Raw genomic sequence first — 17,508 nt, 5'->3', positions numbered from 1 at the left:
ATTAACCGGTTGACATTGATTCGGCCAACCATCGGTCAAACGGTCATCGGTTAACATCCCTACCTAAAACATCAGATTTTTACACAAGTCCTAAAAGTAGATAAAGAGAACCCAGTTAAACAAATGAGACAAAAATATTATACTTGGTCATTTATTTATTGAGGAAAATGATCCAATATTACATATCTGTGAGTGGCAAAAGTATGTGAACCTCTAGGATTAGCAGTTAATTTGAAGGTGAAATTAAAGTCGGGTGTTTTCAATCAATGGGACGACAATCAGGTGTGAGTGGGCACCCTGTTTTATTTAAAGAACAGGGATCTATCAAAGTCTGATCTTCACAACACGTTTGTGGAAGTGTATCATGGCACGAACAAAGGAGATTTCTGAGGACCTCAGAAAAAGCGTTGTTGATGCTCATCAGGCTGGAAAAGGTTCCAAAGCCATCTCTAAAGAGTTTGGACTCCACCAATCCACAGTCAGACAGATCTGGGCCAGGACGGCTTGCCATCATTTGATGGAACAATGAATTCTGAATTATACCAGTGAATTCTAAAGGAAAATGTCAGGACATCTGTCCATGAACTGAATCTCAAGAGAAGGTGGGTCATGCAGCAAGACAACGACCCTAAGCACACAAGTTGTTCTACCAAAGAATGGTTAAAGAAGAATAAAGTTAATGTTTTGGAATGGCCAAGTCAAAGTCCTGACCTTAATCCAATGGAAATGTTGTGGAAGGACCTGAAGCGAGCAGTTCATGTGAGGAAACCCACCAACATCCCAGAGTTGAAGCTGTTCTGTACGGAGGAACAGGCTAAAATTCCTCCAAGCCGGTGTGCAGGACTGATCAACAGTTACCGGAAATGTTTAGTTGCAGTTATTGCTGCACAAGGGGGTCACACCAGATACTGAAAGCAAAGGGTCACATACTTTTGCCACTCACAGATGTGTAATATTGGATCATTTTCCTCAATAAATAAATGACCAAGTATAATATTTTTGTCTCATTTGTTTAACTGGGTTCTCTTTATCTACTTTTAGGACTTGTGTGAAAATCTGATGATGTTTTGGGTCACATTTATGCAGAAATATAGAAAATTCTAAAGGGTTCACAAACTTTCAAGCACCACTGTAAGGATGAATGTGGATTTCTGAATATAGATAGCGATGAATGATGAACATGGATTGCTGAATGTATGTTATATATACTCACTGGCCACTTTTTAATAGGAACTCGTTCTGTCCTGCTGCTGCATGCTGAGATGCTTTTCTGCTCACCACAGTTGTAAAGAGTGATTATATGAGTTGCTATATCCTTCCTGGCAGGAAAGCTCGAACCGCGAATCCGATCTGTCCGTTTTCCTCTGATCAACAAGTCGTTGGTTTCCACCCACAGAACTCCCTCACTCATGCACTCGGTGGGTTTTTTTTTTTTTTTGCACCATTCTGTCTGTGTAAACTCCAGAGACTGAAAACCTCAGCAGTTTCTGAAACACTCAAACCTTCATGCTCCATCTGGCTCAAACCAACACCCATGCCACAGTGAAAGAAAGTCACGCTTCACTGACTACATTTACATGCACGTCCAAATCGAGCTGCTGTTGGTAATCGAGCAAAGGGTCCCAGCAGGGGTGCCAGAGAAATCCAATCCTACATGCACAAGTGAAATCGGGCTATTGTGCACCCGAGCCACACGTGGCGCTACACGCCCCATCGTGTTGGTACACTTCCGGTTGTCGTCATGAAGAAGAGCTATAGTGTTGCCAGATACTACTGACGTTTTCCAGCCCAAAACATGTTCAAATCCGCTAAAATGCACTTAAAACCCCCAATCTGGCAACACTAGCAGTTCCGTGCTCAAGCTGTTAGGCTTGCTCTAACAGACTATGGCTACAAACTGTCCGGCGCAGACCACTGTTTTGTAAGACAACTTATTTTGCACAATAATATTTTTCTAAAGTCCATTTTTTGCTTACAAAAAAATTATTTTTTTGCTTACAATATAACTTATGTCTTAATAAACACACAAAAAGTTCAGTTGTTTTGTTTTTATTGACATTCTTCAGATGTTGTGTGTATATATATATATATATATATATATATATATATATATATATATATATACACACAAATACTATGACTTGTTTATGTACACAATTCACAGCTATGCAACAGCTGTACAGATGTATTTGGTGATACAGTAAGTGAGCTAAATTAACAGTGCAAACAATGCCACAAAAAGAAAAGATTCATGCCGTTGTCAAGATTCGTTGTCATGCCGACCGAGGCTGTTGTGTTTCCCGCTTGTGGTTTCGTCACTCGTCACTTCCGGAAGTAGCTCGACAACTAGCTCGATAGGGTATACATGCACAAAGTAGCTCGGCAGAAATCGCATAAACTAGGTCGTGTAGCTCGAGTCCGACAAATCAAGTTCGGTTCAATTTCAGCCGAATTAAGGTGTATACATGGCATTTTGAACTTCGATTTCAGTCGAGCAACGGCAGAAATTCGATTCTCTCCATGTGCATGTAAACGTAGTGAGTGAGAGATCACAGTTTTTCCCGTTCTGATGCGTAAACGTTAACTGAAGCTTTTGATTTTTGCATCTGCGTGATTCGATGCATCGTGCTGCTGTCGAGGAATCGGCTGATTTTAGAGAACTGCGCCAAACAGTACAGCAGGTGGATGTATGGGTGTTCCTAATAAAGTGGCTGGTGAGTGTAGATGGAGGTGGACGACAGAAGACTGACACACAGATACGGATATAAACGAGTCTCGTTAAACACGCATTACACGATACTTTTTAGTTTCATGGTGTTTCCTCGGTGTTTACAGGGCACGGTGATCATCATCGCTAATCACGGAGACCGGATCGACATTCCGGCCGGAGCGATGCTGGAAAACAAGATTGTCTCTGGGAACCTGCGCATCTTGGACCACTGAGAACACACACACACACACACACACACTTGTGCAAACAAACCAAATTACAAAGCTCTTCCTGTCTTTTATTCAATCTGTGATCAACCTCAGGCCTGTTACTGTGTGCGCGTGTGTTTCATGAATTTTAAAGCACTTAGGGCATTACCCGTCCCTTGCACTCATTTAAAATGTAAACTGTGAAGTTTAGCTGAACTAGAGCTCAGTGATCGATTGGAGACGCTGAAGTTCCCAGTGTGATTGTTTTAGTTACTGATCCAGGATCTGCTGCATCTTCAGCTCATAACGCTTAGGACTAGGAGGGAATCCTGACTAGTTATTATTCACACCTCTGTAGATGTAAAGGCAGTGTATCGAATGTTACTTGCACCTTCTGCGTTTCAGAAATTAAAGTGCAATATGCAGTTATACCATCGAGTCACTTTGGTCTGGTCTTTTTGTGTGTTTTAGACCTTTATATCTTACACCCAGGTCAGACGGCAGGCTGCAATTAGTTTTCAACTACTTGCGTCTATCTGCGATAAGATCGCAGGTACGCGCAAGACGACGCAGATAATGGCAGAGTATTGTCTTTAGTAGAGGCAGGTTGACGCAAGGGGATCACGATCTGTTCGCATTTCAGCTGCGATTCGCTTCCGGTCGGTGCAAATCACAGGTTAGAGGCAGGCGGTTGAAAAAAGCGTGCTCGAGTCCAGAAGCGCAGCCCTGCAACGGGAAAGAGCTCTCAGTTCAAAGAACACCGTTCAGCACGCTCACAGTCCCAATACAAGACATCCACAGAAGAGCGAAATACTCTACAGCGCACAGCAAAGTAACTGTCGTGGAAAAATGACAAACGCCAACACCAGTCTCGTCCTTTTGCAAGTGAAAGAAGGTTTATTGCAGAAACGGACACGTAGTGATGAGGGTTCGGCGCACCATTCATACCGTCTCTTTGTTCTCAAATCTATGTGGGTCTGTCTCAGAAACTGCTCTCTCATTTGGGACATTATGGTCAAATTTTTTTTTTTTTGCATTTCCTTAACACTCAATGTTTCTTTTGTCATGTTTAATAAGAATAAAGATAGTATCTTGCTTTATCTGGCCTCCACTGTGGAATTATTATTATTTTTTTTAATTACAATTCAAATTCCGGGCGGCACGGTGGTGTAGTGGTTAGCGCTGTCGCCTCACAGCAAGAAGGTCCGGGTACGAGCCCCGTGGCCGGCGAGGGCCTTTCTGTGCGGAGTTTGCATGTTCTCCCCGTGTCCGTGTGGGTTTCCTCCGGGTGCTCCGGTTTCCCCCACAGTCCAAAGACATGCAGGTTAGGTTAACTGGTGACTCTAAATTGACCGTAGGTGTGAATGTGAGTGTGAATGGTTGTCTGTGTCTATGTGTCAGCCCTGTGATGACCTGGCGACTTGTCCAGGGTGTACCCCGCCTTTCGCCCGTAGTCAGCTGGGATAGGCTCCAGCTTGCCTGCGACCCTGTAGAACAGGATAAAGCGGCTAGAGATAATGAGATGAGATGAGACAATTCAAATGCTTTTGTAAAATTGATTTCCATATAAAATAACTCCATCATGAAGAATTAAAGCCCTTCCTTCACAGATGAGTGAAAATATTGAATAAATTTCCTCTTTTTGATTGCTTAGGTCAAAAATGCCAAGTTATGATGACTGAATTGATGATTGACTTAAATATGAATAATATGATACAGTTTGGGTATTTGATATGGCGAAATGGGACACAATGGAAGAATCAAGAACACACCGGAAAGATGAGAATAACGGCGGTGGTAAAAGAACAGCGACTGTACCGGCTGAAGGTCGCGCGGGTCTCTGCTGCGGCGCGCGAGCAACGGGACATCACTACCGCACTGGACGGAGCACGAGGCGGGGGCGGGGCAAAATGACTGGCCGTAGATTCTATCAAAAGTTCGATCTAAATTGACCATGGTTGCAAAATATTGGCCAAAAATACACAAACACTACGAAATATGAAAGTAAGATGAAAAAGAAACATTCTATTGCCTTATACTGCAAAACTAAAACAAAATAAAACTGTCAAAACTCACCTTTTCAGTGATAACGTCCGAACAGATCACCCGCGTAACAGAAAGACCGCAAATGGAAGCACGATCAACTTCTAACTGTTGGAGTGGAAAATTCCATTCTACACATGCAAATTGTTAATGCGTGTCCTTCCCCGCACGCAAATAACACGCTACGGTAAAAAATAGACCACGACTCATTTTATAGCTCAGAAATTCATACAAGACCAGCTACCATCATAACACATTCTGTAAGAAACATATTCTATACCTAACTTTCAGCTTTCGTTTTAAAAAACAAAATCGCAGATTTATAACAATGTTTATATGGCGTAGTGATTTTAAGTTCCTACTTTTGGTGAGGTCGTGACCTCGACCCTGAGGCTTTCCATTTAGATCAAAACACACGATCGTATTGGTTTTGGGTCTACGGAAAATGGAGTTACAACGGTGATCAAATATTCTGCATGATGATTTATTACGGTTATGATTATTTTGTGAGCGCACCAATCCTTAGGTGGATAAAGTTACAGCTTAAAATACAATTAGTGATAACTGTAGACTTTTCAGTGGACTACAACCTTTTTAAGGGAACGTGATGTAGTCGACCATTTATCATGTCCCAGATCAAGCCGCCATTTTTCCACATATTTGCAGGATTTTTGCCGAATTCTGAATCGAGTATTCACATCAAAGATTGTTTTATGTGTTATTTCTTTCATCATTTTATTTCAAATTAAAACCAACATCACCATTCAAGACCGTATAGTTTATTGACTGTGAGTATATTTAGTGGGGGACCCCCACAGTACCCAGTTTCTGAGACAGACACACGTACTCTTTTTACTAGATAAAAGGGAGACATCTACAACCCCGATTCCAAAAAAGTTGGGACAAAGTACAAATTGTAAATAAAAACGGAATGCAATGATGTGGAAGTTTCAAAATTCCATATTTTATTCAGAATAGAACATAGATGACATATCAAATGTTTAAACTGAGAAAATGTATCATTTAAAGAGAAAAATTAGGTGATTTTAAATTTCATGACAACACATCTCAAAAAAAGTTGGGACAAGGCCATGTTTACCACTGTGAGACATCCCCTTTTCTCTTTACAACAGTCTGTAAACGTCTGGGGACTGAGGAGACAAGTTGCTCAAGTTTAGGGATAGGAATGTTAACCCATTCTTGTCTAATGTAGGATTCTAGTTGCTCAACTGTCTTAGGTCTTTTTTTGTCGTATCTTCCGTTTTATGATGCGCCAAATGTTTTCTATGGGTGAAAGATCTGGACTGCAGGCTGGCCAGTTCAGTACCCGGACCCTTCTTCTACGCAGCCATGATGCTGTAATTGATGCAGTATGTGGTTTGGCATTGTCATGTTGGAAAATGCAAGGTCTTCCCTGAAAGAGACGTCGTCTGGATGGGAGCATATGTTGCTCTAGAACCTGGATATACCTTTCAGCATTGATGGTGTCTTTCCAGATGTGTAAGCTGCCCATGCCACACGCACTAATGCAACCCCATACCATCAGAGACGCAGGCTTCTGAACTGAGCGCTGATAACAACTTGGGTCGTCCTTCTCCTCTTTAGTCCGAATGACACGGCGTCCCTGATTTCCATAAAGAACTTCACATTTTGATTCGTCTGACCACAGAACAGTTTTCCACTTTGCCACAGTCCATTTTAAATGAGCCTTGGCCCAGAGAAGACGTCTGCGCTTCTGGATCATGTTTAGATACGGCTTCTTCTTTGAACTATAGAGTTTTAGCTGGCAACGGCGGATGGCACGGTGAATTGTGTTCACAGATAATGTTCTCTGGAAATATTCCTGAGCCCATTTTGTGATTTCCAATACAGAAGCATGCCTGTATGTGATGCAGTGCCGTCTAAGGGCCCGAAGATCACGGGCACCCAGTATGGTTTTCCGGCCTTGACCCTTACGCACAGAGATTCTTCCAGATTCTCTGAATCTTTTGATGATATTATGCACTGTAGATGATATGTTCAAACTCTTTGCAATTTTACACTGTCGAACTCCTTTCTGATATTGCTCCACTATTTGTCGGCGCAGAATTAGGGGGATTGGTGATCCTCTTCCCATCTTTACTTCTGAGAGCCGCTGCCACTCCAAGATGCTCTTTTTATACCCAGTCATGTTAATGACCTATTGCCAATTGACCTAATGAGTTGCAATTTGGTCCTCCAGCTGTTCCTTTTTTGTACCTTTAACTTTTCCAGCCTCTTATTGCCCCTGTCCCAACTTTTTTGAGATGTGTTGCTGTCATGAAATTTCAAATGAGCCAATATTTGGCATGAAATTTCAAAATGTCTCACTTTCGACATTTGATATGTTGTCTATGTTCTATTGTGAATACAATATCAGTTTTTGAGATTTGTAAATTATTGCATTCTATTTTTATTTACAATTTGTACTTTGTCCCAACTTTTTTGGAATCGGGGTTGTATTGCATCACGCCCTGATCATGCTCCGGGAGTGTGATCAGCTCTCAAGCTGATTGGTTCTTTCTCTAATCACTGGCTTGTACGCATGTAACGAGCATGATGAGATGAACGTGTTTCGGTACAGAATGTTCTAAGTTGTTAGTCCTTGAAGAGGTAACAGTGAAAAGGAAAATTGCAAAACAGTATGACGCTAAAATTTACTCTGCAGTAACAAAATAATGGAATACAAAAACCGGAGGGGAAAAGGGGCAAAAAGCCATATCCTGAGGTGAAGACAATCCCGTGCCAAATGAACATCCGAGCGGAATAATATAGTGGATGAGCTGATGAGAGACAGGTGTGCTGGCCGCAGCGCGGGGAAAACCGGGGAAAGGAGTGAAGGATCACATCAGGACCTAGATGTTCCTGGCTGGCTCGTGACAAGATTCAGCTTAAAAACTCTGCGTCTTGTGATACGTCTGACCACCATGAGGGATTTGACGCAAAACTCCTGCGTCCACCTGCAGTCGGTCGCCACCCGACCGATCTCGGGTCGTGGCATGCGTCTTTCTCCTGTCTGACCTGGGCGTTACTGTTCTCAGCCATTTGTGTTCCTCTGGGTCTCTATGAAGATACCTCGGGTAACTTTTACTTCAAAAATCATACTTTTTTTTTTTTAAATAAATTCATCCATCTTGCAGCCTCACAGCTTGTTCTCACCAAACCACCTTGTCATTAATACACTGGACATGTACAGTTGCGGTCAGAAGTTTACATACACTCATCATGGGCATGAAGGTCATGGTAATTTTGGGCCGTTAATGATTTCCTTGAGCTGTTCTTTTTCCAGTGTGGAATGATTGTACAGCATACACTACCGTTCAAAAGTTTGGGGTCACCCAGACAATTTTGTGTTTTCCATGAAAAGTCACACTTTTATTTCCCACCATAAGTTGTAAAATGAATAGAAAATATAGTCGAGACATTTTTCTGGCCGTTTTGAGCATTTAATCGACCCCACAAATGTGATGCTCCAGAAACTCAATCTGCTCAAAGGAAGGTCAGTTTTCTAGCTTCTCTAAAGAGCTCAACTGTTTTCAGCTGTGCTAACATGATTGTACAAGGGTTTTCTAATCATCCATTAGCCTTCTGAGGCAATGAGCAAACACATTGTACCATTAGAACACTGGAGTGAGAGTTGCTGGAAATGGGCCTCTATACACCTATGGAGATATTGCACCAAAAACCACACATTTGCAGCTAGAATAGTCATTTACCACATTAGCAATGTATAGAGTGCATTTCTGATTAGTTTAAAGTGATCTTCATTGAAAAGAACAGTGCTTTTCTTTCAAAAATAAGGACATTTCAAAGTGACCCCAAACTTTTGAATGGTAGTGTACATCTTTAATTACTTCAGAAAACAAGAATTGAGTGCACAAGTTTGAATTTATTTTGGATTGTCTCTAATCCACACGGTCAAAATTATGCATACAGCCTCAAATATACTGTACATTCACTTCAATCTGTTAATAAGTGGTGCTGAAGGTTCTACAGTGTCTTTTAACTTGACAAGGCTGAGGCCTATTAACTTCTTGGTCGTCATCATGATTGACTACAACTGGTAGTTTCTCTTTGCCAGCATAAAAAGGATTTGTTTGACAGCACTCATTGGATTGACCAATACTCAGAACCATGGGAAAGTCCAAGGAACTCAGTGAAGATCTAAGAAAGAGAATTGTAGATTTATACAAGTTGGGAAGGTCTACTGGAGCCATTTCTAAACAACTGCAGATTCCAAGATCATCAGTTCAAACAGTTGTACCTAAGTACAAGATATTTGGATGCGTCACCACTTTAGCAAGGTCTGGAAGAAGACCCAAACTGTCACCCTCAGATAAGAGGAAATTGGTTAGGATGTTCAGGAACCACCAAGGCTCAAGGCTGCTATGAACTGGAAACTGCTGGAACGTCACTGTCCACAGTGAAGCGAGTTTTACGCCGATATGGACTGAGAGGGCACCGACCAAGAAAGATGCCCCTGCTCCAAAATGAACACCTTCAAGCTCGACTGAAATTTGCAGCTGCCCACATGGACAAGCCTTCTGGAGAAAAGTTTTGTGGTCAGACATGAGAAAAATTGAGCTATTTGGCCACAATGACGAGGTATGTTTGGAGGAGTAAAGGTGAGGCTTTCAAACCTAAGAACACTGTACCAACTGTCAAGCATGATGGTGGTGGTAGCATCATGCTCTGGGGCTGTTTTCTGTCAGTGATACGGGCGCATTGCACAAAGTGAATGGAATAATGGAGGAGGACTACCTCCAAACTCTTCAACTTCACCTCAAATCAACAGCTAGATGGTTGAAACTTTGGACACAATTGGGTGTTCCAACAGGACAACGATCCCAAACACACATCAAAACTGGTTTTGGAATGGATAAAGCAAGCTAACATTAAGCTTCTGGAATGGCCTTCCCAAAGCCCTAACCTCAACCCTATTGAAAATTTATGGACTCCTCTTAAAAGCCGGGTCCGTGCCAGGAAACCAACCAATTGACATGAACTCTACCAATTCTGTCAAGAAGAGGAGTGGTCAAATCTCCAGCCAGAATTATGCCAGAAGCTTGTTGATGGCTACCAAAAGCATCTGATCGAGGTGCAACTTGCTAAGGGACATTTAACCAAATATTACTGTGGGTGCGTGTATTTAATATATTTGAGCCTGTATGTATAATTTTGATCCTGTGTGGATTAGAGAAAATCCAAAATAACTTCAACCTTGTGCAGTCAATTCTTGTTTTTTGAAGTCCTTAATTAAAAATGTACTGTATAATCATTCCACGCTGGAAAAAGAACAGCTCAAGGAAATCATTAACAGCCCAAAATCACCAAGACCTTCATGCCCATGATGAGTGTATGTAAACTTCTGACCACAACTGTGCAGCCCTTAATTGTTAATGAAAATTACTTCATTTTATACAGTTAAGATTTATTCATTACCTCTGAAAACTTCGTTGGAGGTTCTTTTTGCCTCTGTTTTTTTTTTGTTTGTTTGTTTGTTTGTTCCCAACGTAACTCAAAAAGTAGTGAACAGATCTGGATGAAATTTTGAAGAAAGGTGAACCACGAGCCAAAGAACAATCAATTAGATTTTGATGCAAATCTGGATATGTATACGGATCCAGGATTTTTTTGTGTTTGTTTTTGGTCTATTCCCAGTGTAACTCAAAGTAGTGACAGCTTTAGTATTATCCGTGCTCTCATGGAAGGCGGTCGCATTTGTCTGCCTCTCCCTTCCCTTATCTTTCCTGCTTCTGCTTCTGTTGTCTCATCCATCTATTGTCTATACTTTTGAGAGACTCTCTCCGCACTGCTCTCCAAACTAAAAAATCATGGAATTGATAAACTGGTCTCTTCACGCAGTTGACATAATCTTCTCGACGAGAAGCCTGGGTTCAGGGGAACCAGCCTGTCCTGCCGGAATGTTCACAGCCGGCTACATGATGGATGCGTGGGAGAGGTGACGGGTCGTGTGCCTGGCGGCTCTTTCTGTGGAGGACATTGAAGACATCTACTTATTTGGAACCATGATTACAGGACTTTTGCTGATTGGATTAGGCATTACCCTGGTTTATTGAGGAAATCAGAAAACAGTGACAGCTGTCCAAAGCCCCATAAAGCTGCCCGACATGATTGAAGCGGTGGGCAGAGCTGTCGGCACTCAGACTGTGGCTATTCAGAACTTGAACCGCAACATGGATAACATCATGGAGAAGCTTTTGGTTTTGCAAAGGTAAATGGATCGATTTGGAGACCAGAATGGACAAACAGAGTAGTCGTGTAAAGGAATGCGTCTACTCGCCCCAAGACCAAACAATCCCAATCTTATCTGCTTTTGGATCCCTCAGACAGCACTGGCCTTGGCCAAGGCCATTGCTGGGACAACAACTCCCCCTGAAGATCACTGCCATGAGACTCTCTCGTATTCCTTCCCCCACTTCCCACGGTCGCCGCTTTTACCCCCAGTGTGACAAGTGGGTAAGCGCCGTCTTCAGCTGCAGGACCGGACTGCTTGTTTGCGCTGGGTTACCTATACCTCTGCCCCTCCCCCTTTACCCCCTCCCATGATCACCCCCTCCCTCACCCCCTTCCCCCACCCTCTTCCCCCTCGAGTCCCGAGTTTTCATGTTGTAAAGTGTACCGTGTTATTTTTGTGCTGAGGTGTTTTTTAATGTTCCCACACTGTACTCCCCACAGGAGCATAGTGTGGGGGTTGCTTTTTTTTTCCTCCCCTCATGTTACTCTGTATTTTTCATCCCTGTCTTCCTGTCCTGTCTACTCCCCCTGTGTCAATTGTATGTATGTGTATATGTACGGACGGGTTGACGGCTAATTTCGCTGGTACTTGTGACTAAGTGACAATAAAGGGTTCATTCATCATGTTCTGTGGCTTGGTGGAGATATGCGCTCGACTCTACCGAGTGCCTTTCTAATTTTTACATGTAAATACTGTGCAGTTGCCAGAGGTGGACAAAGTACCCAACTTCATTACTTAAGTCAAAGTACAGATCTCGCTGGTCAAGTGTTACTCCGATACAAGTGAAAAGTTGTCCAGTCAAATTTTTACTTAAGTTAAAGTATTGATGTACTTGCTTTTAAAAATACTTAAGTATTAAAAGTACATTTTCTGTCAACGCATCGTTGTATTATTGATACAACGCTTACAAAACCTCATGCCTCTGAAGTGACCGACTGGATTTACAAAATGAATGCGTGCTGTGCATCATGGTGGTTTAACGTTAAGCTAGCTAGTCAGTGACGCTCCACCGGACATGCTAGCAAACTCTTTTTTCAAACTCAATCACATTGGATAGCTAACGCTACGAGAAAAGAAAGATTTCTACATTGTTTATTTGGCAAGATTATGCTAAAACATTTCTGAAAGGACTTCAGATAAGTTAACATTATTCATGTTAGCGTAACTCTGTTTTTACATGCTAACTAACAGTGTCCAAGTTAACTAGCTGTGTGTTAACATTAGCTGTGGACAAGGCTACGGCAACTTGGCGGGCAAATCCATAGAAAGTCATTTGACTAACCAAACTGCATAGCTACGTTTGCAACATTCTCGCTAGCTCTAAAAGCACAGACCACTCGATTACAAGCTTTCTCTTGGAACAAAACGTTTATATACCTCAATATGCTTCTGCAAGTTGGACGGCGAGTTTTTGTAGGCTGTGATGTGGTTCGTTTTTGGCAAACAAAGCAAACATTTAAAATTAAATAAATCTTTTAATCCTGTTCATGGGCCATGAGTGCGTGCATTCTCCAGAAGAACCGCCTCCTTCCATTCTAACATCAACTGATCGTGTTAAATAACGCTGCTGAGAAATCACTGAACTTGATTTTATCCAGTCTATGAACGTGACGTGACCCTAGTGATTACTGATCGGCTTTCAGTGTCAGCTGGGAAAAAACCAATCACGTTTTAGAAAGGAAAAGAAAAACATCCACTTTCAAAGCCACTTCAGAGTAACGAGTAATGAGGACCTTGATAGAAATGTAGTGGAGTGAAAAATACGATATTTGTCTTGTAGTGAAGTCATAAGTTTCCAAAAAAAATAATACTTAAGTAAAGTGCAGATACTCAAAAAGTGTACTTCGTTACTGTCCACCTCTGGTTGTTGCTCTTTTAACTATCTCAGATGGACTGGATGAAAAACAGGAGTCACTTTGGTGACAAAATTCAGATATCTAACTAGTTGACTTGTTAATTTGGCTAGATAGCCAATAATTCAACTTTGCGCCTTATTAGCATGCTGTCGGTTTAGCTCCATTGTGAAATCCAAGTTTGTGGAAAACGTCCTGTTACGAAAGCCATTTGAGGATCGGCTTGCTTGCTAGCCAACTTTAAAAATTTTCCTCGCATGCTTAAGGAGCTTCAGTGGCGAGTTGATTTTCTTCACATTAGTTTCAAACTACCCTTAGATATACAGTGGTGCTTGAAAGTTTGTGAACCCTTTAGAATTTTCTATATTTCTGCATTAATACGACCTAAAACATCAGATTTTCACACAAGTCCTAAAAGTAGATAAAGAGAACCCAGTTAAACAAATGAGACAAAAATATTATACTTGGTCATTTATTTATTGAGGAAAATGATCCAATATTACATATTTGTGAGTGGCAAAAGTATGTGAACCTCTAGGATTAGCAATTAATTTGAAGGTGAAATTAAAGTCAGGTGTTTTCAGTCAATGGGATGACAATCAGGTATGAGTGGGCACCCTGTTTTATTTAAAGAACAGGGATCTATCAAAGTCTGATCTTCACAACACATGTTTGTGGAAGTGTATCATGGCATGAACAAAGGAGATTTCTGAGGACCTCAGAAAAAGTGCTGTTGATGCTTATCAGGCTGGAAAAGGTTACAAAACTATCACTAAAGAGTTTGGACTCCACCAATCCACAGTCAGACAGATTGTGTACAAATGGAGGAAATTCAAGACCATTGTTACCCTCCCCAGGAGTGGTCGACCGACAAAGATCACTCCAAGAGCAAGGCGCGTAATAGTCGGTGAGGTCATAAAGGACTCCAGAGTAACTTCTAAGCAACTGAAGGCCCCTCTCACATTGGCTAATGTTCATGAGTCCATCATAAGGAGAACACTGAACAACAATGGTGTGCATGGCAGGGTTGCAAGAACAAAGCCCTTTTCTCTCCAAAAAGAACATTGCTGCTTGTTTGCAGTTTGCTAAAGATCACGTAGACAAGCCAGAAGGCTATTGGAAAAATGTTTTGTGGACGGATGAGACTAAAAAGAACTCACAGATGTGTAATATTGGATCATTTTCCTCAATAAATAAATGATCAAGTATAATATTTTTGTCTGGGCGGCACGGTGGTGTAGTGGTTAGCGCTGTCGCCTCACAGCAAGAAGGTCCTGGGTTCGAGCCCCGGGGCCAGCGAGGGCCTTTCTGTGTGGAGTTTGCATGTTCTCCCCGTGTCCGCGTGGGTTTCCTCCGGGTGCTCCGGTTTCCCCCACAGTCCAAAGACATGCAGGTTAGGTTAACTGGTGACTCTAAATTGAGCGTAGGTGTGAATGTGAGTGTGAATGGTTGTCTGTGTCTATGTGTCAGCCCTGTGATGACCTGGCGACTTGTCCAGGGTGTACCCCGCCTTTCGCCCGTAGTCAGCTGGGATAGGCTCCAGCTTGCCTGCGACCCTGTAGAAGGATAAAGCGGCTAGAGATAATGAGATGAGATGAATATTTTTGTCTCATTTGTTTAACTGGGTTCTCTTTACCTACTTTTAGGACTTGTGTGAAAATCTGATGTTTTAGGTCATTTATGCAGAAATATAGAAAACTCTAAAGGGTCCACAAACTTTCAAGCACCACTGTACAGATTTCACATGTTTAGTTTGCTATATCTTTATAGTCTTTTATAAAGGTTGGTTTTGATAATATAACCGTTATAAGGCTACATTTGCATTTCATGAGGAAAATACTGTAATTTATTATACAGACACTAGTATTTTACTGGGAAATACACCACTGGTATTTTTCATCTAAGCTCCATCTGGGACATGGAGAACCAAAACTGTGACATCGGACATTTGTGAGGAAATCAATGATTAATTTGGGGACTTTTTGTTTGTGAATGTATCGATATAATAAAAAGAAAATTACATGTTGGCTTGAAGATATGTTGTTTATCTTCTCGTGTTGAAAAACTCGCATTTTTCAGATGAAATGCATCACAGATCTGAGTGACCTATTTAAATAATTTTGGCTGGTGTTGAGTGGTCTATCAGATATATTCCATTCAGCGACTCGTCTTCAACTCATTCAGTATCATCCTAGCTGAATGGAATATATCTGATATACCATGAATAAAAGCCATTATTATTATTATTCATACACATTTGGTGGAACAAATTCTAGATTTTACAAAAAGTTAAGAACAGGGCGGTCACTTACCAATATTGAATGCTGATTCTGATCAAATGTAATTCAATGTTCTGTCAAGCCAATGTACTGTACAAAGTTAAAGTTCTAACAATAAAAATGGTCCAAGTCCAAAAAGCCTGAACAACAACCCAACTTGTATACAAGCTCTATCCAGGTTGACGGTTCGAGTTCACAGTTACTTTTGGTCGTAGTTAATTGTTCCATTGCAGTTGTTCAAAACGAAAGGGCTTTGCTGAGTGAAGTCCACGAGTGAAGTCCTCTTGTAAAAGTCTCCATCACTTTTCCTCACCTCCAAATCTTCTGTTTTTAATGAAACAAACCTCGCTGCCATGTTTGTGTACAAACTGTCACTCACTAGCGCAGAAGTTTTACATCTCTGATATGTCTCTTTTCCAGTTTTTCGATGTCCGTTGGTATGTTTTTCTCTTGTAAATCATATAATGAAGTTTTGGTAGCCTTTCGGGTGTTCAGCGCGTCTTTAGTTTCAGTTTTTGGTTTATTTATTTCGTGCTTAATCCGAGCACTGGCTTAGCCTCGTCTGCTCTCTTTTTCGTGGTGGACAAAGGAATGATTGTGTGCATGCATAGCAGAAAATTTGTCATTAGATCTTCGCGTGTGGCAGCACGGTGGTGTAGTGGTTAGCGCTGTCGCCTCACAGCAAGAAGGTCCGGGTTCGAGCCCTGTGGCCAGCGAGGGCCTTTCTGTGTGGAGTTTGCATGTTCTCCTCGTGTCCGTGTGGGTTTCCTCCGGGTGCTCCGGTTTCCCCCACAGTCCAAAGACATGCAGGTTAGGTTAACTGGTGACTCTAAATTGACCGTAGGTGTGAGTGTGAATGGTTGTCTGTGTCTATGTGTCAGCCCTGTGATGACCTGGCGACTTGTCCAGGGTGTACCCCGCCTTTCGCGCGTAGTCAGCTGGGATAGGCTCCAGCTTGCCTGCGACCCTGTAGAACAGGATAAAGCGGCTACAGATGATATGAGATCTTCGCATGTGACGTCGTGTTGTCTTGATAACGTGCAATATTATAACAATATTGCATGCGCGTTCTCCATTGGGTATAGTGGCGTAATACATGGAGGATAAGCGATATGATCACAATATTGCCTGCTATCAATAAACCCACTAGAAGGAAATAGAACACATTTTTATTCCATGGAAAAAATGTCCTGTATGTATAATAATTCCTGATATTTCACTCTGAGCTTTCCTGCTGACTCGGTGCACATTGTCAAAATGGTGAACCGGTTCAAAATTAAAATTATTTTGATTTAACTTGCATGAGGTTTTTTTTGTATGTGAATGTGTACATATAATATAAAGAACATTACACAGTGGCACGAAGATATGAAGTATATCTTATTTTGAAAACATTTTCACCACTCAAACTTCATGTCACCATGTAATATCCTCTTTTTTGTGAATGTTTTAGACCCTGATGTCTTATATTTATACTGGATAGAGGTAGAGTTCTGTGCAAAAGTCTTAGGCCAATGCAAAGGAATGCTGTAGAGCAAAGATGTCTTCAAAAACAATGAAATGAAGTGTTTCAGCATTAAAAAAAATACGATAAACCGTAATCAGTAAGCCATAATAAATGAAACAAAGTCAATATTTGGTGTGAGATGAAATTCCCTTTGCTTTAAAAAATATATATATATATAGTCGGAGATCCAACGAGTCTAGTTTTATGCAGAAATGAGCTGTAGGTTTTACTGAGCATCTTACAGAACCAGCCACAGTTCTTCTGGACACTTTGTTACACTCGCTTCGTCATTTTACACCAAAAATTTTCGAATAGCCTTCATTGTTTGGTCACTTATGTAATATGCTGCTTTCTTTACTGACAAATGTTCCAGAAAATCGTTTGTAAATTTGTTCTGGAAGACTGTTAGGAAATCTAAAATGGTTTTTTGTACCGACTCGACTCGATTATGCAGAATATATCAAATTATGTACAAAAAAAACCACCTAAAACCCATGCTGAAGACTTCTGCACAGCACTGTACTGTATAAAATGCTTTATATCTGAAGAGGTGAACAATATACAGACAGAGCGTGTACATTTTCATGTAAAACATTCAAATGAAGACGCCACAACAAAATAGACAAAATA

General features: G+C 41.4%; 1 protein-coding gene across 5 annotated transcripts in view; it reads left to right on the top strand.

The window, feature by feature from the left end:
* Window positions 1-3,357, top strand: part of ugp2a (UDP-glucose pyrophosphorylase 2a) — a 166,497-nt gene extending 163,140 nt beyond the window's left edge. For all 5 annotated transcript variants that reach the window (XM_060899118.1, XM_060899115.1, XM_060899116.1 and 2 more), the window contains exon 10: window positions 2,836-3,357. In XM_060899118.1, coding sequence (XP_060755101.1) covers window positions 2,836-2,943 — 108 coding nt within the window. In that variant the 3' untranslated portion in view covers window positions 2,944-3,357. The remainder of the gene's footprint in view (window positions 1-2,835) is intronic.
* Window positions 3,358-17,508: the final 14,151 nt, after the last annotated feature.

Source organism: Neoarius graeffei, chromosome 18 (assembly GCF_027579695.1).
Source record: "Neoarius graeffei isolate fNeoGra1 chromosome 18, fNeoGra1.pri, whole genome shotgun sequence".
NCBI lineage: Eukaryota > Metazoa > Chordata > Actinopteri > Siluriformes > Ariidae > Neoarius > Neoarius graeffei.
Note: the sequence above shows the minus strand (reverse complement) of the source record. Positions and strands in the feature narration are given on the sequence as shown.